This window comes from Taeniopygia guttata, chromosome 2, assembly GCF_048771995.1.
Source record: "Taeniopygia guttata chromosome 2, bTaeGut7.mat, whole genome shotgun sequence".
Taxonomy (NCBI): domain Eukaryota; kingdom Metazoa; phylum Chordata; class Aves; order Passeriformes; family Estrildidae; genus Taeniopygia; species Taeniopygia guttata.
This window is the reverse complement of record NC_133026.1, coordinates 138,122,477-138,145,728: the sequence shown is the minus strand read 5'-3', so window position 1 is coordinate 138,145,728 and position 23,252 is coordinate 138,122,477. Positions and strand designations below refer to the sequence as shown.

General features: G+C 37.8%; 1 protein-coding gene across 2 annotated transcripts in view; it reads left to right on the top strand.

Moving 5' to 3' along the window:
• Window positions 1-23,252, top strand: part of SAMD12 (sterile alpha motif domain containing 12) — a 167,381-nt gene that overhangs the window by 31,197 nt on the left and 112,932 nt on the right. For both annotated transcript variants that reach the window (NM_001245248.1, XM_072924000.1), the window contains 1 exon segment: window positions 16,354-16,483. In NM_001245248.1, the coding sequence (NP_001232177.1) occupies window positions 16,354-16,483 (130 nt within the window).

The following is a 23,252-nucleotide window of genomic DNA, read 5'->3' as shown; positions in this document are numbered from 1 at the left end:
ACAAAACTGGGTCATTGTTGATGAAATTCTTATTTAACTATTTTCTGCATGTTCATCACCTTCTTCCTCCCAGAACCCTCTCCTATGGTTAGGCTTTTGTTCTGGATTTGTGGATTGCTGTGTTGTCATGTGTTGCCACAAACCTGCTTCCCTTCAGGATCTAACAAAGGCTTCAACAAGGCTGGAGAAGAGATGGCATGCAGTGGAAGTGGAAGTCTGTCCTAGCTCAACTAAGCTGATGATGGAGCACCCCATTTAATGATGTAGCACATTTCAGTCCCCAGCCCCTACTTGCTCTCATTTTACTGAGTTGGCAGCTCAGCTCCGACTTCAGTGAGTTGATCAGTTTTTCATCCACCTGAATTATCTCATTTTGGCTTTTATTAACAATAGGGTACTCTGTACTGGTAGATCAAGAGTAACCAGTGAGAGCTGTCCCCTGTGGCAACATTTCCTTGTTAATTTGGCTGATTTTAACCACTTTGCCATGGTGGCAGTAGTTAAGGAGAGTAGTGCTTTGCTGCTTTTGATGCTGGGAGGAAACTCCATGGAAGTGCAATCTAAATAGAGCTAGTGGATGACTCAATCAGATTTGGAGGACAAACAGGGGATATCAGTCTTAGGAGAAGTAACGTTAATAACCAAATATATTTTGATTTTGCACTATTTCAACATCTTTACCAAATGCTTCAGTTTGTTCTAATGCAGAAGAGATGAGAATTGGATGATCTTACAATGAACCTTTGCAAGTATTTTTTATGCAGAGAAATGTAGAAGCCCTCTGCATCCAGTGTTAGAATTATGTGAACAATATAGTGGGAAATAGTGGAATATCCATCTCATACACTTCAATATATGATTGAGCTCAAAGTTTCAAAAGAAAACGCCAAGGAAAGCATTGGCTGCCTGCAGGGATAGTGGGTGCATGATGGAGATTGGACAAGGTAGCAGGTTATGGGCAGCAAGAGGGAATTTGACTGCAGAGGAGGAAATGTAGTATAAAGGAAGAGTAATTTCTAGGATGAGTCTTGTTATAAATGAAAATTTGTCCAGCCAAATTAATATGAAAAAATAAAATCATTATTTTGCAATCAAATTCTATCTAGCCAGCCACAAGGAAAGAACAGAGCTGAGCCCGGGGTCGGCCCTGGGTGTGCAACAAGGAGTCAACCTCAGCAGAGGTTTTCCTCCATGCCCACACACCTCCATCCTGGCACAAGCGGTTTTTATGGGGAAAATTCTGCCTGAGGCCAAGATTTCAGCAATCAGTCTTTTCTTCTATTCAGAGTCCATATGTTAATAAGATTTTCTTTTTTGGTGATGAGGGAGAACAATTCAGTGTCCAGAGTTTGTTGAATCCCTTGATGAAATTTACAGGAATTCGGGAACGCTGTATTCACATGTATCTGCCTGAGGATTTCCATGATATCCATCTCGGGTAGTTCACGAGAACGATCAGCACCTGGGGTTCCCATATCTCCCCAGCCATGGCCCATCTCCTGGGGAGCTGTACCTTCTTATTTGTAAATCAGTTTCTAATATACAGCCTGTCTCACCTGCGAGGGTGGGGGGGGGGAATCCTAATATAAACATGTATACTCGAACAAATATTCAATATCACATATATCATATTAAAAGTGGCGCAAATTATATCTACTACACATAACAGTCTGAATATTCCACCGTATTTATAAATCTTAGAATTGAGGAAGAGGTAAAAACAGGAAAATGTTGCTGCTGCATACAAATACAGAAGAAGAATAAGGCTGCTGTGCTGACATAAGCCAGTAGGACTACGAAACAAGGCAGAACTTGAAACTTTCCTACCTATGAGAAATTTCCTCTCATAGTTTTGTTAATTGTTGTTAATCTGCCACATATATAAACAGATTGACTGCAGCCTCTCCCTTAGCAAAGCTCCTATCAGTTGTTTTTCTTTTAATCCTGGTCTAACTAGATTGACAAGGATTACTGTGTACGAACAGTAAATTGAGTTTCATTGACCTTTGGAATCCACATGAAATATAAGAATGTAAGTGCTGACCTTGAGGTGTGTTATCAATGTTTTAATCAGTGAAGCAAAACAAAACAAAAACCATATAGGAATATTTCTTCTCTACTTTCACTTTTCAGATGAATTAGCACACATGGTTTTTATGATTATTAGTGAAAGTCTTTAAGACCAGTGAATTTTGTTAGAAAAGTTACTCTGATTTCCTAGTTTTATGCTCTTGAAGCATATATATATATATATATATATATATATATAAAGGATTTAGCTCTTACACTGTTGCAATGCAAATCTCATATAAGTAATTGTGACAGTGCTAGCAAGTACTTTCAAATGATGTGCAGAGTACTTCAGTGCATCTTTACTGTGTTTTATGCCTGTGTTTAGAAGTGATCAAGATGTTAGATAGCATTCCTAGAGGTTTTTTCTGATAATATTAGGCAAGAGAATTTGTAGATATTGATAATATTTTCTTGTGTGTCAGGAAACAGCCTTTTCTTATGTGCATCTGCTAATAATTTTGTGTAGTAAAATAAAAGCTGGTTGTAGTACTGTGTTCAAAGAAATAAAACAGCAGCAGGATACAAGTGAGGAGGAAACATACATCTCTATGTAATCTTCTCCATGAAAACATAGAAGCATATTTCATTGCATGAAGTAAACCTTCAAAGAGGGTGATTATTTCTCATCTAGGGACAGTTCAAACGTTTTTGACTTAAGTGTGGAAAACCCTTGTTGACTAAGGAAGTTTTGGAACTGTCCTCATAAACAGCTGGTGATATGCTAATTTATAATTTTAAGGTGGTGGTATAGCAGCTGTATACAAGAGGTGATCATCTCCATGTGGGAAACCTCAATCACAAGGTGAAATGGGAAGGAAATGGGAAAGTGTGCCACTGTGTGGGAATCCAGGGCTTCCCTCTGGCTGCCCTGGAGGGTCTGGGACCCTGGCAGGGGTCAGGAACCCCCCTGTACAGAGCCCCCAGAGACACTGTCTCTGATCTCTGTCCATGGAGAGGAGTTTTCAATCTTACAGAATGAATTAAAAGCTCTGAGTGTTTGATATGAGTAATAATTTAGTGTGGCATGGGTGCAAAAGTAAAATTTTAGGTTTCTAGATTAGGGGTTCAGAGGGGACAAGATGGAGGAATTGGGTGTGTCTTGTCCTTTTCCTCCTTCTTCATGCCCTCCATGTTTCACTGTAGTGTTGGCATTTTTCTATTGGTTTAGGCTGGGGACACACTGTTCAACGTAGATGATAGATATTGGCACATTATTGTAAATATAGCACACGTAGTTTCTGGTATATAATGTTTGTACCATCCCACTGAGGGGCAGAGCCCCGCACACTGCCCTGCAGGACAGACCTGCGGCAGGGCAGCAGAACATGTTAGAGATAAGCAAGAACAAAGAACCTTGAAAACAGCACAGACGAATTATGGCTTCTTCTTTGGCAACGGGGCAGAAAGACAGAGACTTTCTACAATCTCGGAATCATCAATACCCACAGATTCCGACACTACTGCACCTCAGAGCAGCTGGGCTCTGGTGGGCCACGAGCAGAAGAACAGCTTAAATATATTAGGTGAGACAGGGCAGGTGAGAAAATGTGAAAAGTACTGACACACTTCTTAGACAAAGCTGAATTCGCGAAAGCTGAAAGACAATAGAATGCAGTGCCTTGCAAAACTCCCTGGGGCTGTCAAAGTGCTGCCTGTCAGTAGATGGTGCTCTTTGTATCAGCTATTTACTGTTGCTGCCTGTGTTTGGCCATGTTTTCATCTGAAAGGTCCGGTAACATTCTTTAACAGTTCATTTCTCTGAATTCTGATGCGTGGGAGATTAGAAAATGGAGTCTTTTGAGGGACTGCCAAAACAAACAAAACTAAAAAGGTGTTTTCTACGTGCCTTTGAAGCATCCCCCATCCTCAAATTTTTTCAATGACTTTTGCTTCTGTTTGTGTACTCTTTTGAATTTGGACAAATTCAGAAGGTTTCAGTATAAAACCCTTGAACAGATATTGTGAATTGGAGAATATATAGAAGACTAATGCAGTTTGGCAACTGACCTGTAAAACACTGCAATAGCATGGTCTAAAATAAAATTGCAAATCAGATTTGTCAAGCCATTTGCAATTTTTAAGTTTTCTTTTGCATGTTTACTTTGTAATTTCACCTGCTGTTTCTGGATAGATAGGAATAAGTTTATTTTTAAATGTAATGCTTCTTAGAAAAGGACTTAAATGAATCAGTGCCACTGAGCATTTTACCTGGAGTCATTCATGCATCAGTAATTAGATGGATATAAAAACCTGCATAAAAATGAATATTTCCTTATTAATGTGGTTAGAGTAATATTGGACCTGTCTGTATATTTTTTCATTCAGAAAATATGCCAGCTCTGAAGGAAAATATGTTAATTGTTTAAAAATACCACTTGCCAAAGGCTGCTGTTGAGACAAAAGCCCTGATCTGGGTGACAGAACAGCATGGCAGACCTAATGGGAAATTTGAGATGTTTAAAGTTATGTGTGTCTTTATGCTGTTGTCTTACAGAACATCAGCTATTTAGCCAAGAGTTAAATTTTGGCTTGTAAGATGGATTTGCCCCAGGAGTAAATCTTGAGAACTGCCTGCTATTCACTGCCTGAGCTACTGGTCTGTCTGCAAACAGAAACTGAAGGATTAGTGTGAATTTTTCATGGAATCTTAAACTGTAGTCAAATGGTCCAGGAAAGAGAAGGGAACTGAGTTTCTTTCAGAAGTCTAATTAGAATACTTCCAGTTCTTATTCAGGGCCCATTTGTCTTCCCTGGACATTAATTTAGTTATCCCATCACAGTCTCTCTGCAGAAAAGATACATATGCAGTCAACGCATTACAGCAGATGAATATTGTTCCTTATTATGCTTAATTTACCTTCCTTTAGCCCTTGTCTCATTTTCATCTCCTTATGACATATGTTACTCATATTGAGGTCAGGTGGGCATAAAAATCTCCAGGAAGATGTTGGTGGTACATTTTGGGCATATTTGGGCTTTATTTTTTAATGATACCTGGAACAGAAGATGCAAATATTCACTGGCATTCCTGCCCTGCTTAGCCTCCCTGGAGCTGCCTGCTGGATATTCCTGGGAACGTCCCATTTTCCCATGTGGGCTGGTTTTAACACCAGCAGGAAATCAAGGTCCAGATAAGCCATTCGCCTTCCAGTAAAAGAGGGGCAAAAAAGGAGAGACTATGGGTCTCCTATAGGAATTTGTTAAATGCTCAAAGCAATGGAATAAGACAAACACAGTAACAACAGTATTAACAGCAAAAGGTCCTGGATTTTTTGTAGGGGATAAAAGGGCATTGTAGTGCTTAAGTTCTTTTTATGAATGTAGGACTTCATAAGGATGATAAGCAAATACAGGAATTCCCTTATTAGGGAGACAAGATTAGTTTCTCAAAAGTAATTAGCAATAAATTACATTGACATCAGAAGTGCTCTGCTTGTTTTGAAAAATAAGTAATAGATCTACCTTCTAGATAATTTATTTGAGAAATCCATTATGACCTTCTATACATAGGCATTGCAATGCTCTTGCATGAATCAAGGCTAATGTGACTCTTCTATCAACAGCTGCCTTTTTTTCTCCTGTTTTTGCTGGAATTCTTATTGGGGAAGCAAGAGATTGACCTGTCAAGTCAGCCTCAGACCTTTTCTTACTTGTACTTATGTACTATAAAGTCGTTCTCCTCAAAATGTATTTGGCTCAAGAAAACATATTCAAGAGTCAACTGGCAAAGATATCTAGAAAACTTTGATTGCTGCTGGGGTCTTAAATGCCTTGGCTGCTGCATCTGCCTTCTGCATATGAATGAGCCTACCCATAAAGCCTGAAAGTTGGCATGGAAAGGTTATCCTACTTCTTACAGTGCAAGCCTCTTAATTGGCACATCTGCTGGAAGCAAAGGTGCCAAAAATGTGATTCACTTGGAAGGAGTAGACCTTATAAGAAAGCCTGTCATTTAGTAGGGATTAAGATCCTCTCAGGATACTGGATGTTCTCCTTATACAGATGTACTGTTGAGCTAAGGGCAGAATTAACCTCACTTATTGCTAACACAGAAGTAACAGCTTTTATAGCTCTTCCCTCATAGAAATGCTTCACTATTTGTGTGTTTAAGATGAAGAATTGAACCATTTACCTCTGATATACAGCAGCTGTTAAAAAATACAGTGTTGAATATCTTCTCAACAGAATAATTATAAATGGAAGGAGTGAGGTGTGGTCTGTACTGCGCAGATTTGTTATGACAGGGAAATTCCATTAGTAAATCCCAAAAATAAAAAAATAAAAAAAATAAAAATTGCCAGTATCATTATGACAGCTCCCCAGAGAAAGGTAAAAGCAAAAGCAATATTATGACGTTGATGTGTATATTTTTAAAAAGCATGTCACCAAAAACAACATAACCCCCACTGACACTCTTAACTACATGTTTCTGGGGTCAGGCTTAGCCTGTATTTGAACAATCCTTTGATTAGAATACCCTGAACATTTTGTTTGCTAACAGTGCTATCTGAAATGTCTGGAAAGTCTAGGGTACTGCTCTGTACAGCCGTCCCGTCCCCCCCCCCCCCCCCCGCCCCATTAAAGACCTATTTGTATTGTAGTTGAATCCCTAGTAAAGAAAATTACTTTTATAAGCCTTAGAAAATTCCACTATTAATCTACACATCATAATTTTTAATTGCTACATTTCAGTCCGTAGGCATGTTAATATGGATAATGTGACTATGAAACAAGTACATTTAAAACTGTCATGGTCCTGTCTAGTTCTTCTCATTTCAGGGCAGCTTGTTTTGTGACTTATACTGCTAACAACTGGTAATTGAGCTGTGCTTGAAAGGATACAGTTAGGTGACTGAAGAACTTTAGATAAAGTATCATCAAATACATATACTTATTAGTCAGATGTAGTCTTATGATTTATAAAACAAATACAGCTTGACCAACTTCCTTTAACTCTTTTTACTGAATTTGCAAGTTTAAATTCAAGACTTTGTTCTGTCCTTCAGATCGCTACATTTTTAGCTCTTGGTTTTAGCTGCTTATTTTTCTATAAGTAAGTAAGTCTATAAGGCAATAAGATTTTAGTGTATTATTTCTAAGTTTGTGCTAATTAAGCATTTTTCCAGTCTAGTTTGACCAGTGGATTTTGTTGCTCTACAGGTTGTATTTTAGGTAATAAATTCTTCTGTGTGACCATTTTTAAATAAGTTGGTGAGAAATTATGAGAAAATCAGTGTACCTACTTATATACCTGTTTTGTATTTATCCTAATGGAATTCCTGATATGCAGTCATGGTTTGGTTCAACTCTAGATATAGCTGCCTAAACTGTAACTTGCAGAGGTGCCAGAATTGGCTTAAAAAAAAAAAAGGAAAAAGTGGGAATGGAGACTCATTTGTAATTGTCAGTTTTGTAGTATGGGTAGATTTTGTGTGTAGTTATTTATTTTAATTTTTATTTTAATCTAGACATGGAGAAATTATATTTTAGAAATACTGAACTTCCTCAGAACTGGAATTTTAGTTGCTGAGAAAGTATTTCAGAGTTCAGGAGAATGTGTTGGGAGATGGGGAGCTTCATTTCATCACCATCTTAGTTATTACGTATTCCCGTTTGCTTTTCTGTATGCACCTGAATGGATTTGAACTTACAGCTCTATCAAGATGGGGCACTCTCCTGTGGCTAATCCATGTCTGAAGAGAATATTCTGTGATGAAAACTTATGCCATGAATCTTCTTCACAGTGGGTGTAGTTCTTAGTCCATGAGACAGGACAAAAAATGAGCTAACCTGCGAGTTGTGCATGCCATGTCAAGGATGAATATCTCAGATTTTTATTTTTGTTGAGGTGTATGGTAAAGTGCAGTAAAAAACATGTGCTAGTAGTTAAGTTAATTACTTGTTGTAAATTACTGTTAATCCAACACCACTAATTAAAATTAATTCTGTTTCTTCTTTGGCTGAAGAGTTTTAGTAAGCAGGCTAGAGCAGGTCCAGGAGGAACCTTTGGTCTTCATAGCTGTACAAGGTAGGTTCGTAGGGCATCTGCTGTGTAAGCAGAAATAGTTCTCCAGATCTGTGCAGGATACAGAGTAAGTTTCTGTTTGTAAAACAAGAAGGATTTGTATTTACTTGTGAAAACTGTAATTGGTTATATAAGATAGTGGTGGTCAGAGCCAGATTTTGACAGGTATGAATTGTCTGAGGTAGAGAAGAGGAATCAGAACCACACGAATGAAGAAGTGTCAAAGAACTGACATACCTTGTGAGGTAGCAACCCCTACCTCAACAGAGCAGCTCTTCCTCTCTTTCTTTTTCATTTTCTCAGCAAATATCCAAAAGCAAATATTTCATTTCTGGATTGGAAGGAATCCACTGTAGTGAGTGAAAAGGCTCTTAAATTTGACAAGATTAAAAATACAGGTTTTTTTTACATGAAGTGAATTTTAAAACATTATATGCTTTGATTTGGATTTGGAGGTCAAAACCTAAAACTGACGGTGCTCCTTGTCCTACTTGTGATTTTAGTGTTGACCTCTCTGTCCCAGTTGTGGTTTTCAGGATTTTTGCTAGCAATTAGAATGATGTTAGGCTTTTGATGATGCTGAGGAGTGCTCTGTCTTCTCCTTTTTCATTCTGACATTTCAGTTCTTCACAGTTTGCTGATAGTGCCACTGCCATTTATGTCAACACCTGCATCTGCCAGTCATGATTCTTGCTTTTAGAGTGGGATATTTCATGGAGAGAGAGAACTCTTGTGGGAAATGCATCACGTTATTTATCTTTGCCTGTTGTTTTGGTTCTGTCTTTATCCTGATGAGGATAATGCTCACTGATATTAATTGGATACCTTTAGCCTTTCCTACTGGTGGTTATACTTGCAACAATCTTCAGAGGGACTTAACTCCCTCTTACCAACTTCTTACTTTTCAGATGAGTTTCATTATGTTTCATAAATGGAATTGTTTCCCGCCCCCCCTTCCCCCCCTTGCAGTCTGTTTGTAGTATACCTGTTTGTGGCACTGGTACAGAAGGTCAGTCCTGCCGTTGCTTGAAAGGCAGGGAAAGCCTCCCTCTTTGTTCAGTCTTTGAACCAGTGGTGGTGCTACATGGATTTGGGACCCTGGGGTAGAAGTTTCTGCTTGTGCAGAGCTGGCTTTAAACACCACCAAAGCATTGTCTGGGCAGGGGCAGCTCTTTATAGTCCACTGGAGGCAACAAAAATCAGCTGGTGAGTGAGTTGGGCCTTGGTGGTGTGAAAAGATGGGAAGAGACAGGAGGCAGGGAACCACTGCTGCTAATGTAGGAGGGAGTCCTGTAGTGGTAGCATTTTTTTCCTCACATTTTCATTCAGGAAGAGGAAGGATGGGAACAGAAAATCTACTTTACAGTACTTTTTCCACTTTTCTCCTACCTTCCATGACTTCCTTGCCAGTCTCCAGTCTTTCCCCTACCTGGTCCTTTCTGGAGAGGGCTGTCCTGATCCTGTTCACTGAGTGCTCAGTACCCTGAGCTGGTGCTGCCCCAGTGTCTACATCTTCTTCTCTAACTTTCTTCTTTCCCCCCCAATACCAGAAGACTGTCACCATCTGTTCAGTGTCTGGATTTCTGATCCAATTCAAGTTTAAACATTCAATCTTTCATCAGCAATCTTTTTAACATTCACTGTTATGAAAGATAAGCTGTCATATAGTATTTTCCTAGTTTGCTTGTTTTTTCTGTAATAAACACATTTTATTTGGTTTGTTGTTTTCATGCCTTCTTAGCATTAAAATTCTCAACAACATAGATGGGAACCAAATAAAATGGAGATTTCAGTGGTTTTATGGCATTTCTTGTTAAAGTAATTTTCTTCTGTCTTTTCTGGAAAAATCTGTAAGTATAAATGATCTGACTATCTGAGAAAATGTATTTCTAAACAAAAATGTACCCTTTCCAGATTTTTCAGTATTTTCAATAACACATTCACAAGTGTGGCTCATTTTTTTTTCCTAGATGTAAAGCCACATTTATGTTAGCCATTGATTCTGAATTCTGTATAAGCAGCTTAATGTTGGAGAAGTAATTTGGAATATATGATATTTTGTCAGCTTTAGAAATATAACTCAAGCATATTTAAAAAAAAATAATGGTTTTGAAATTCTTTCTTTCCATTGCTGCTCCTGCTTCTTCTTGTCATAAAAGGATGAAGATGATGCTGTTAGTCTTGCTTCTGGAGCAGCCTGAAAGATTTCATAACTTAGATCGCTCCTGGAGCTGTGTAGAAAAGTTCCCTGCTTTATGTATCTGTGCCAGATAAACATAAAATTTTATTTTTATAATTTTTAAATATATCATTGGCGATTTGTAGTTTGCTTGCAGGAGGCATTATGTTTTGGTTTAAGAAATGTCTCCTTCTCATCTTGATGTATGAAACAATCCCATTTCTTTCCTTCCAGTCTCTTCCTCTGAGCACAGACATGTCAATGGTTTTCTGACCCATTTTAATGTTTTGTGCCCCAGCTGACTGTATTATTCTTGTGACAGCCACCCATACTGCTCTCTCTGTCCCTGCTAGGTCACAACAACCTTACTGCTTCTTCCCTTTGCTTGTCTCATATCACCCCTCACAACTGAGTCCCCTTTGCCCTCAAACTGTCTGACTGGGATGACATAATAGTTCAGCATTGAGCACTTGTGTCTGAAACACAGCTGGAAGAACCCATACTGCTGGTCTAATAAATTGTGGTGCTTCTGCTTGTAGCTTTGCCTTGCTTGTGTTCTGTTGTATTTTCAGCTGGAATAGACTTGGTTTTCTTCTTAGTCACTGGTACTGTGCTGTGTTTTGGATTCAGTAAAAAAATAATGTTGGTAACACATGGATGTTCTGGTTGTTGCTAAGCTGTGCTTGCCCTGAGTCAAGGACTTTTCAGTGTCTCATGCTTTGCCTATGAGAAGCTGTAGCAGGAGCTGAGAGGGAGCATGGCCAGGACAGGTGACCTGAATGGGTATGTTCCACAGGGTATCCATTTTCAATATGACAACCCGGGTTTTCATACTAAAAATGAATAGCCTATGGAATATATTCCATTCCATAGGATATCATTTTTAGTATGAAAATCTAGGTGGGTGTTGGCCAGCGTGCTGGTTTCATCTGGGGTAGAGTTAATTCACAGTGGATAATATGAGACTATGTTTTGGATTTGTGCTGAACACAAAGTTGATAATATAGAGATGCTTTTGCTATTGCTGATCAGGGCTTGCAGAGAGCCAGGGCCTTTTCTGCTTTTCATATGGCCATGGTGGTAAGGAAATTGGGGGTGCCTCGGAGGTTGGGAGGAGACACAGGCAGCACAGGTGACCCAAACTGGCCTAAGGGAAATTCCAAACCATATGACATCATGCTCAGGATATAAAGTGTGGGGAAGAAAGGACAAGGGAGGATGTTTAGAGTGATGGTGTTTGTCTTCCCAAGTCACTGCTGCATGTGATAGGCCCCTGCTCTTCTGGAGATGGCTGAACACCTGCCTGCCCCTGGGAAGCAGTGAATGAATTCCTTATTATCCTTTGCTTCTGTGTGTGGCTTTTGATTCCCCTATTAAATTATCTTTATCTCAGACCATGAGTTTTCTGGCTTTTACCCTTCTGATTCTCTCCCTGACCCCACTGGTGGGAGAGGGAGTGAGTGGCTGTCTGGGGCTTGGCTGCTGGCTGGGGTTAAACCACAACAGCCAGAAGGAGCCAAGCACTGGGGATGGGCTGAGTATTGCTGAGCAAGTGGTCAGCAACTGTATTGGGCATCACTTGTTTTACTGGAGGGTTACTTTCTTTCTCATTTTTCCCTTCCTTTTAATCACTATCATTAGTATCATCATCATTATTATCATTGCTACTATTAACATTAATATTATTATATTTTTTTTTGTTTCACTTATTAAACTCTTCTTATATTAGCCCATGAGTTTAACTTTTTTATCTGGTTCTTCTCCCCATCCCTCTGGGGGAGCAAGTGAGTGAGCAGCTGTGTGGTATTTACTTGCTGGCAGAGTCTAAACCGTGACAGTCCTTTGACCAACGCAGCTGTAACAAAATTGGTTCTGCTTTGTCTTTTTCTAGTTAAACTCAAAACCCCAGAGCAGAGTCTTTCAAGGTGTATATTGGATCAGAATCTGCCTTAATGCTTTCAGCAGTGCCTTTTTTATCTATCTGTTTCATAAAAGAAGTGGTAGGGTCTGACTTGGGGTAAATTTGAATGTAAGTACGCATTGACACTGCTTACATGTCAGGATCAGTATGTTGGCAAACTGGGTGTTACAAACAGTATGAGACAGCCTTATTCCACCAACCTGCAGCCCTATTTGACTGAGCATCCTCACCTTCACAATCCCTGACTTTTGTAATCTGAGCAGGTTTGTAAATACACAAAATGTTAGAGTTGGAGAAGCACTTTCAAATAGCTTGTTTTAAAGTATGTAGTGTAGTTTAAATTATGCGACTGAATCCTTCATCACTCAAAAATACAGAGGCGCTTTCTTTCTGGAGTAAAATATGATAAATAAAGACAAAGAAATTCTGGTGAATAAATTGACCTTCAAAGCTGGCAGGCTTGGTAAAAATTGCACCTGGAAGGCTGAAGAGATAACTTGCCTGTCATTGCTTAGAAAGAGCGTGGCTTGGTAGCTGGTGCTATTCTGAATACTGAAATACACTCTGTAGTAATGCACAGGCTGTAAGTTTGATTTGTTTATTTATTTATTCTTGAGTTAGTGATGTTGAGTACTATCTTCCCTGCACCATGGAACGAAGAAAGCATGAAATTTTCTCAAGTAGTAAATATGGTTTTTATTCTTCTTGGCAGTCATTTTTATATTTTGAGATACATGTAACAAAAGTTGTGTTTGGGAAATCTAGAAGAAAAAAATTATCACAAAATCCTGAAGAAACAGGTTTTCCTTCAAATATACAAGCAAAGACCAGAATATTGTAGACTTCTATTCTCATTAGATCTATATCTAGCACAAGACTTGGCATAGCATTTGGCAAGATTAAAACTATTACAGAGTTGCCAGCAAAGGGTGATTTTAGGATGAGTTTATGTCAAGAAAATTAAAAGGAAGGCCAGATCAAAGGTATTTTTTAAAATACATTATTTTATTTTAATCAGTTTGGGCCTATTCTTTGACTGAGCTAATAAAGAGAAATAAAGTAAAACATAATATCTTTTTCACCTTTGTAGGTAGTTCATATGTAGTTAATGTCTTTTAGTAGGTATGTTTAGGGTACAGGTAATTTTCTTTGGTTTACTGGGATGTTTTTTGTATGAGATCTAGCCTTCTCTTCTAGGGAAGACACAAATAAATGAATTTTGTGGGAGGAAAGCATATTTTTAGGAGCCTTTCATTTGAAGCATCTGGTTATAAAATATTTTGGGTATGATGTTCCAAAAATCAAAGCGAATACATGCTTTAGTATTATTGCTTTAAACCCCATTTATTCTTCTAACTCATCAAGTCCTTAGGAATTAGAAAACTAAACCTAACATTTGATGTTGTCCATGTAGAAATGTCCTCTTTGGACTGTAGTTACAAGTTTAAATGTTTCTATCATGGTTCCAAACATTGTAGAAGTCAGCATGTATGCTTGCTGTGCAGGGATCTGTATATTGCACAGCATAAAAGCTACATTTGAAATGATCTTTCAGTTCTGTAGGCATAGAGGGATGTGTTAAATTTGTGCTAGAATTGTTAATAAACTTGTACTTCAGATATTTAACATGATGGTGCTTAAACCTTTTAAGAGGACAATAGTTGCTGAAGTGAAAAGAACAGCCTCTTTGTTTAAACAAACATTGGCACTGCTTGTGTACTTTCATCTAGAAATAAATAGATTGTAAGTCTATAGTTAGCTGTATATATTTGTATACAAATATTTATCATTTAAGTAATTTTATGATGTACCAGAAAAACTATTAACCATTTGTTTTTCAAGGGCTGACAGACTTTTCTCTAGTCTTCAAAAATTCTAATGCAAAAAAAAAAAAATTCTTAAAATGTAAGCAGTAACACATATAAAGATAGACAGTGAAGTCTCGAGCCTGTTGTTCAGGGATTTCTATGGATTCAGAGAGACTGCTTGTGTCACATGGCTATTTTTACTTATTACTTTGATGTAATTTGAGGAGGACACCCATTTATATTTGTGGGTAACAAAAAATCAGCTAACTGATTGCTTAATATTGGACTCCTCATTGAAATTCAGTTTCTTCTTTGACTTAAATAGCAGTATCAAGAGGACCAGAGAAGCTGGAGGGCTGCTTAATCTCCTGAGTTGCATGAGGAGCTGGGAGTTACAGGGCAGTTGCTCTCCTTGCAGAGGTTGTGCCTTCTCCAGACCAGTGCGGGATCCTGTGTGTGTAGAAGACTGATGAGCTGCTCAGAAAGCATAGGGGTAGGGCAAATGCTGTCCTGGTTTTTGTGCACCCTCAACACCTCTGGAAGTTTCTTTTTCTGTGAAGACCAAATCTGTCAGTCAAGTTTCTGTATTTTGGTGGGTGGCAGCAGCAGATGAGACTGATTTTGTGGTGGTTTTGTGCATTATTATTATTATATCTCTAAATATGGATGATGCCTATTTAGTGTGTTTGAAACAGGATTCAAGTTTCTGATGAGTTTATTTTTCTTCAAACCACGAAAGGCTGAGCTAGGGGATGTACATTGTATTATATATTCAACCATGATTTTCCCACAGTTTTTTTTAACTTCTACACAGGCAATAAAAAAAGAGATAGGGACAACTGGACATGAGAAATTCAAGACACATTTGCCTGCTGGATTTTTAGGTCTGCCATAATCCCTGGCCCTAACTTACTATCTTTGCATGACGTACTTTAGGGACTTAATAGGACATGCAAACACTAGCTTAAAACTGCTTTGGTCTTTAGGGCTTCTAGTAATTAAAAGTTTCAAAGCAACTTTGTAAAAGTCTGTCTGACAAAGTCTGAGTAAATGCTGGGATAAACCCTGGCTGGTGACATTGAGGGAGTCTGCCATGAGTCCTGGTGGAGAAGATGGGTTGAGATGACATTCCCCTTCACCTCAAATTCATGCAGAGAAACTTCTCTTGAAACTTTTACACCACCAGGGAGCTGGAGGACAGTATTCTGCATTGAAACAGACACTTTGATTTTATTCCCTAGACTCACTCCTTGGCAAAATATGAAATAAATGTATACATTGATGTTCACACTCACTTCCATCAACAGCATCCAGTAAAACATTTATTGTTGGTAATACATGTCCATCTGTTTAAACTTTCTTTAGTCTTTTGTGCAGATCGTGTTGCAGAAAAAAAAAATTAATCACTTAGAATTTTTTTTTTTTTGCCTATTTTGACAAGAGGTTTTAAATCCCTTCAGTTCAGGTAGCTTAGAAATCAGCATTCTTACACAGTTAAAAAGTGTATCTGCAACGGTGAATTGTTTGATTAAATGAAATGTGACTTTATACATATAATAAGGCAATCAATTTATGAATATTTATTTATAAACTGATAATCTATTATAAAACTGAATTCTAAGAAAAGTACTGAACGGTGTTCTTTTTAAAAATTATTACTCATTTATAAGGGATCAACTGATTAAAGTGGGAGTCCTACTTATTTCCTGTAAATGTGATTGTAGAAAAGTTAAAGGTAAAAAGGAAGCAGAAAAACTATACCTGGTTGTGAACATCATTCAAATTAGGAATTTTGTCAGTTGAAATGCTCAGTATGAATCAATATCACCAGCTCCATGTACATTGGTGTGTAGTCTCCTCTTCCCAGGCAAAATCAGTCTTCAGGCTTGTTGGCACTAAAGGCCTTTGTTGCAAGATCTTTTGTCATTGTAGTTGAGGATCATGCCTGACCAGAGGGTACTCCTGGTCTTCTGTGATTATATCCAAACTGGGGCACAAATGTACAACTCTTCTGTGAGTTTGAACTATTCAAAGTGTGCATCTATTATCCTTTGGCTGTAGTCATTAGTCGTTCTTAAAACTATTTATTCAAGTGCAGTATGGTTCTCTGATGCAAGGAACATGAATGCAATGGAAAGTAATGTTAAAGAACCTTCCACTGTGTGTGATTCCTGTGTGATGTATTTGAACAGCAGGGTCTTGTGTAATGGGCTGGCTATTACTGGACATCTGTCAGAGCAGCTCTTTTTTGCATTTAGTATTTTAATATCATATATGGATGTCACAGATTAATATTTCCAAAATTTGTGTGTAAACATAATTTCTGTTCTTCATTCTTTTTTCCTAGTCTGGGACCGTGAAGCTGACTAAGCCTGTGGCGTTATGGACACAGCAGGATGTCTGCAAATGGCTGAAGAAACATTGCCCTAATCAGTATCAAATCTACAGTGAGTCATTCAAACAGCATGACATAACTGGTAAAGTATGCACTATCAGCAATATTTTACTTACTTAAAATGTGGTGAATTGTTTTACTTCACTGTTAATAGATTGTGACTGTGCACTGAGGCTTTTTTGTTGAATGTGTGACTAGAGAGTTGCAAGGTTTAGAGCAGAGGGAGTATTCCAGCTTTCACAGGATTTGGTAAGTGATAGCCTCATTTCTTCAAAAGACAATTTCAGATAGTTCAGGGTGAATATAATAAGTAAAGAAATCAGTCTGTGTGTGGGTAAAGGCCTCACCCTGTTCATTCCAAATAAAAAAAAAACCCAAACCCAACCGTTAAGAAACATCCTATGAGGAAAATGTAATTTATGTAAATTTTCTCTTTCATTGAGGTGTTTGACCTTGCATTCATATTCTTTTTTTGTGCCTCTCCCCACTCTTTAAAAAAAAAAAATTAATCTTTGTGTTCGTAGGATTTTGGGTAGGAAGTTATCCCAACTGAGCCCCTCCCTTAGTCTGAAGCAGGATCAATACACAAGTTCATTTTGCTCTACTGATGTCCTTGCTAGACAGATGTTTGTCTAGCTTTGTTCTGGAAAACTTGCAATGAAGCAGATTTTTGCATCTCTCTATTCCAGTATTTTATGGTTCTTAAAGTCAGTATTTTTCTAGGATCAATCTAAAATCAATCTAAACTATTATTTCCAGCCAAAAAACCTGACTCCTGTCCCAAATGTGGCTTGAGTACAACCAACCACTCTTTTGTACAGTCTTTCCTTCATCGTATAGGGTGCTGCTTCTCAGTTACACATACTTTCCTTGCCTAGTGTAAAAAATATTTCTTTGTTCTATCATGGTTACTCCACAAATACACACAGGACCTCCAAACCTTCAAAACTGTCTCTCTTTTCTTAAAAGAATATATTGAATGCAAAATTGTATTGTTTTCTTATTTACTTTAGAAATTGATATTGATCCTGTTGTGAGCCGCTTGACTTGTTAACTCCTACTCAGTTTGCTGTAGTTGTCTTTTGGCTGATCGCTTTGAATTGGCACGAGTTTAGCAAATGTAACTTGGGAGTTAAATAGCATCTTTGCTCATATACCAACTAGTAATTAGTCTGTAATTAATTGTAAGTTTAATATGGAACACTGATTTGTTCTCTGCAGTGGTGGTATGCAAAACTGGAAATTGGCATTCAGCCATTTAGCATTAAGCAGGAATTTGAGTTTCACATACAAATCTCAGTCTTAACAATAACGCATTGTTAACTAATGTGTGTTTCAGTCAGTGTCTGATCACGTACATGTGTACTTGTGTTGTTTCCAATTTTGCCTTCATTCCTGTTGCTATTTTCTTTCTGATAATATGTGAATGATTGCAAACATGACAAACTGCCCATATTTGTTTACTATGTAGCCGTGAGTACATGCACACAAATGTAAGAGGTGGTTTGTATTGGTTTGCTAAGTGTTAAGGTTTAGTACATAACCATTGTGCCCATTTCCTCTCAGTTACCATCTGCTGAATGCCGTCTGTGGGAATGTAGTCTGTGTCTCCACCCATGTGTACAGAAATGACTGCATCCAGAGCACTACCAGAAGAAATGAAGCTATTTTGAAATATTTTCTAGTACTGCTTTACTATATTCTCTTTCTAGAATTATTGCACTGTGAGATGAAGTTGAAAGGAAGACATTTTCATTTCAGTATAAACACTGATAGAAACCTTGGAGTTTTGTTGCAGACATGCGAAAATTTGAACTTTATAGACCTCTATGAAAAAGAGGAATTATGATCAATCTTTCTTACTTTACACAAAAGAGGTATAGGGAAAATACTGGTACGAGTGTTACAAAGTAAATCCACAGGAAAGAACTTTATTTCAGCAACTATCAAAGAAGAAACACAATCAATATCTGTATCTTGAGATTTTATGAAAGTATATTGTGATAATATTTTGAGTGGAGTCATTAACTCAGGAGGGTATTTCCAGTCCTGTTGGTCCCTGTGACTCTGATTATTTGAAATCTAATAAAGAGAAAGAACAGATTTGTGGCTCAGAAAAATTAGAGCATGGAAGGAGCATGGAAACAGGCTGTTTTGATACGGAAAAATATGATGGAAAATTTCTTAAACAAAGTGACATGAAAATTATATTTAAACTTTATTCGAAGATAAAATCTAAGGCATGGTCATAAGCCAGGGAAATAATCTTGAGCAAACATATCTAACAGTTGTTAACCATAGGTATTGAGAAGTGTGGCTTTTACTTGAGACTCTTGCCGATTACAGCTTATCAAGTTGTGGACAAAGACACAACCAAAACTATCTTTATCTTTGTGGAGATTTATACCTTTTTACTAGTTCTGACAAGGAGCAGCTGCAGATGTATAAGAAAAAAAATTCTTCATCTGGAAACTTACCTGATCTGATCTCATAGCTGACCTTGTTTAAAGCTGCAGGTTGGGCTAGAAATCTGCTAAGGTCCCTTCCAATCTGAATTCTTCTATGGTCCTATGATTTGCTTACTGAGTACTTACTGAGTACCTCAGAACCATCCAGTGAAATGCATTTTGCAGCCAGATAGGGCAAATGAAATATGGAATAGTCTAATAAGAAACTGTTAGGCTTTTTAATTCATTAAGTCCTTGGATTCAAGGAGTGGAGTATGTGCTTGAACCTTATTCAGCTGCAGTTGAGAAGTATTTTTAAGGTGTTGAACCCAAAGACAGAACAGAAAGAATTTGAAGCAGTAGTACTGAGCAAGATCTAAGGGCACCTGACAGGAATTAGCAGTGGTGGGAAAAATCAGAAAAGGGAGTTAAAAAATGACAGCAGCCTGTACAACAAAGAAGGCAATGCTGTGGTAGGGTCCTGTCACTAGAGGCTCTACAATGGGTTGTTGGCATTTACACCAGTAGGAGGAGCCATAAAAAGTTGCATTGACCTGCCAGTTTTTATACCAATATATTCCTGGAGATAAAACTGAGAAATGGACCTTGCTCTGTGTGCATTTGTTATTTCGAATTTGCTGGGCAGCAGTACTTTTAGATGACTGGTGAATTTTAGAGAGATGAGTTCTTTGATGGTCTTATCCTGTACCATTGAGGTAAATGAAGATTTTTCCAATGTCTCAGCATTAACAGGAACAAGACTGGGCATAGAATGACTAAGGAATAACTATTTTGGGGCAAATGGTCCATTGGCAAAGTAAGAAAGCACATGTCTAAGTAATTTTTTATGGATATATGATTTAGAGGGAGGAAGTCAGGAAGGAAAGAAGGAGGAAGCCCTGCTTCATGTTTTGTTTTTACACCATGTTCCCCAGTGTACTAGTACATGTCTTCAGAGCAAGAGCTTTTAATGCTATGATCATTAAACAAACCTCATTCTATCAAATGAATACCCAAGAGGTACCTTGGTCCAATTGAAGAAATTTGATAGGTAGTACTTGAAAGGACTCAAGCCTTTTAAAATTAAACTTTTAAGAAGGAATGGAATGGGATTCAAGAAAATCTCATTTTAGTTTTAGAAGGGACTAGAACTTCTGAATATTCATTAATACCAAACGGCACCTTGGAAAATGAAATATGAATTGATAATGAAAACCTGCTGCAAATAGTCTTAAAATCTGGCTAATTCTAGATCTTCTAAAGATGCTTGCATTAAATAAGCTTTATTGACATAAATAAGTTTTATGACATGAAATTAATATAAAATCATGCTTTCAAAATCATCATTGATATTTTTTTCACTTCAGTAATGTATTTATAGATGTTAAGTTTATCATCAGATGAAGTGTTCAAGTTATTTAGCATTTTAATGAAGGGATAGTCTCATGGTTTAAGATACTACACTGGAATATGGCGATATCTTGTCTCTATTTCAGTTTACTCTGGTAGTACACTGGAAGTTCACTTTGGAAACATACTGAATCCTCAGGGTCTAAGTTATTCTTTCTCTATACAGAGAAATGTTTTTTAAAGTTAAAGTGTTTCCAGATATCTTTCCAGTTTTTAGAACATATATAATTTATTTCTGCCCTTTTTTTTATGGGCCTCAGGTGAGTTTTGTGGTGCAACCAGTGCAGTTACTTGGGATGAAAGGTGTACAGTGGACTGCAGGGGCCTGTGTTTCATTCCTGGCTCCAGAGCAGGAAGGGTGACCAAAAGCAGGTGTGGTGAGATCTCCTGAATATGTTTGTCCTTTGCCATATGTTTTGGTTGGTGTACAACAAAGATTCCTGTATTGTTAAATGGTTGTGATTTGTGTATAAAAGATATTCCTTGAGTCAACCAAGCCTTCCTGTTAACAGGTCTGTTTCATTTGGAACAACTTCTGCTCACTTCCTGACCCTTCCTTTGGCAAGTGATTATCTTTCATCCTTCCATTATTGATGAGTATTACACTCACTCAAAATATCTCTTGTGCCAATGACATAACACAACTAATGTGATGGCTGATGCAAGAAGCAAAATGAGGTTTTCTGTGAAGTGGCCTTTGTAGGTGTCCCCCAACTGTTTCCTGACACTTGTCCCTCGAGAGTATTCTCACAAATCCTACTGTTGTTACATTGCAGAAGACCACATAAACTGGTACCTTTTCTTGGATTATCTTATTGGACATTGTTTTATTGTCCCTTAAAAACTGCCACAGCCTACCCTTTAGATTGTTATTGGTAGAGGCATGTTTATGATCCGATGTGGGACTGATACCAAGCAGAGAAGGTCCTGAGTCAACGTGTTGTAGGAAAAGTACTTAATCCTTCTTTAAAACATTACCAAAGTTTCTCTTTGCTTGGTCCCAAACTGTAGCAAGATTTGAGCATTCTTCAGCACTGTCATATATCTCAGAAAGAACCTTCATCGTGTCTAAATTGAGGGTATTTCCGATAAAGTATTTGTTACCTTCTTTGTTTTGCATGTGACAGTGTTCTTTAGCACAAGAGATGTCTTCTGCCAAGCAGTGTTAGTCTGATAGTGGAGGGCAGAAGCAGCTTTCATCTCCAGCCATCTCTGCGAAGCCCTTCCCTTCTCTGTGGTACAAAGTGTAAATCAGCCTTACCCTCAGTCCTTATTTATGCCACTTTTCCATGCTCTTTTTGTGAGATCTTAACACCAGTGTTGATTGGTGTGCTGTCATATTAATCCTGACTACATCCATCTGCAGTTTAAAAAATAAAATAAAATCACAGCTTCACCCTGGACAGAGCTTTTATTCTGCTGTCTTGGTAAGGTCAGGCCTATTTGCAGCATTCTTTGTGGAGCTGTGATGTTTGTGTTGGAAAATGTGAGGGACTGAAGAGTTTTCTCTGTTTTATACTTGGCTGCTCTCAAATTTTGTACATGTGGAACACATCAAAGAGTGATGAGTGTCAGGATAAGGCTTCTTTTTGCATAATATGTGGCAACTGTTCTTTTTGCATGGAAGAGTATCAGAAATATATTAATGTAACCCTGTGTTTATATAGCATAGTATTGAAAGAAGTTGGAAAAGTGGAAATCTTTTTCAATATTCAGCCTCCTATGACATAGAAAATTTTGTGTGAAAGTAATCTTCTCTCATGTCTCAGCAATGGTGTCTGGATCTGTCTTTTCAGTCAGATGATAGCTCATAAAACATATGGCAAAATTCCACAGCTTGAGACAAAGCTGTGATGGCTGCCCAGAGACCTGGTTTGGCCAGGAAGGCTCATCTGCAGCTGAGAAGGGGACAGTGAGGTGTTCAAACACTTAATGGGAGTTGTAACTTGACTATTAACATAGCTGATTATTTTCTGATCCATTGTCTTTTCTGTGATAAATAATCTGTGGAGTTCATCAATTAGTAATGAAATAGATTTTTTTTCTCCTCTGTGCACAAACCAGTTGTGAGTGTTTGGTACTCTTATTTGTTACATAAAATCCTGTGTGGAAAAAGTGTTAATATAATCTGTTCTGTTTGGTAGAAAAGGGAACTTGATAAAGGGCAATGGAGGCATTTTTGGCCCTGCTTGTTCCATGTAAATTACATGTCTGCTAAATACAGAATGAAGTTTCTATGCTCATAATCCATTATCACCTGTGAGATCTGCTTTGCAAGTAGCTGATGAATGTTTTGCACAGTTTCCTGTCTTAGTGGATGTTTTTTGGTTCAAGCAGCTTTTCCTTGGTGTGCTCTATCCACTTTACCTGGGAAGATCTCTCATAGTCTCAGTAAACAGTTGCTCTACAGCATATTCAAAAGTGAATTGTAATCTAGCTGCTCCTTTTTCTTTCCTTCAGTATTCAGTAAAGCTATGGTAGCCAGATTTGCTGTAGCTGTTACTCCTGCCTGATGTAGGATACAGAATCCAAATCATCTTTGAACTGAAAAGCATCATTCCAGTCCTTCAGCTTCAGATCTGAAATTTCCTGTCAACTTAGCACAGATGAGTTCTTCTGTACTCTTAGAGTATGAGCATTTAGGGAAGAGAAGAAAAAGATATATTGCTTTTCATTTGAAGCAGTGTTTAATTGTTCCTTGGTACTTACTCTTCATATGCTATCAGATGGGAAATTAATGTTTCATAATTATACATGCAATGATAATTGGATTATTCCTTCCCTCTAACACGAGTTTTTTTTCATTTTTAATTTAATCTTGTTATATTTACTTTAGTAATTTTTTTCCTAACTAGAGATCGTATAATGTTTTACTGTGCTCCTTGGAAAGATCTTTTTTGTACAGTCCTTGTAAACCCAATCCACTGTATTCTCCACAGAACACTGATTCACATCAATATCGTGTACAATGCACCACCAGAAACTCTCACCATG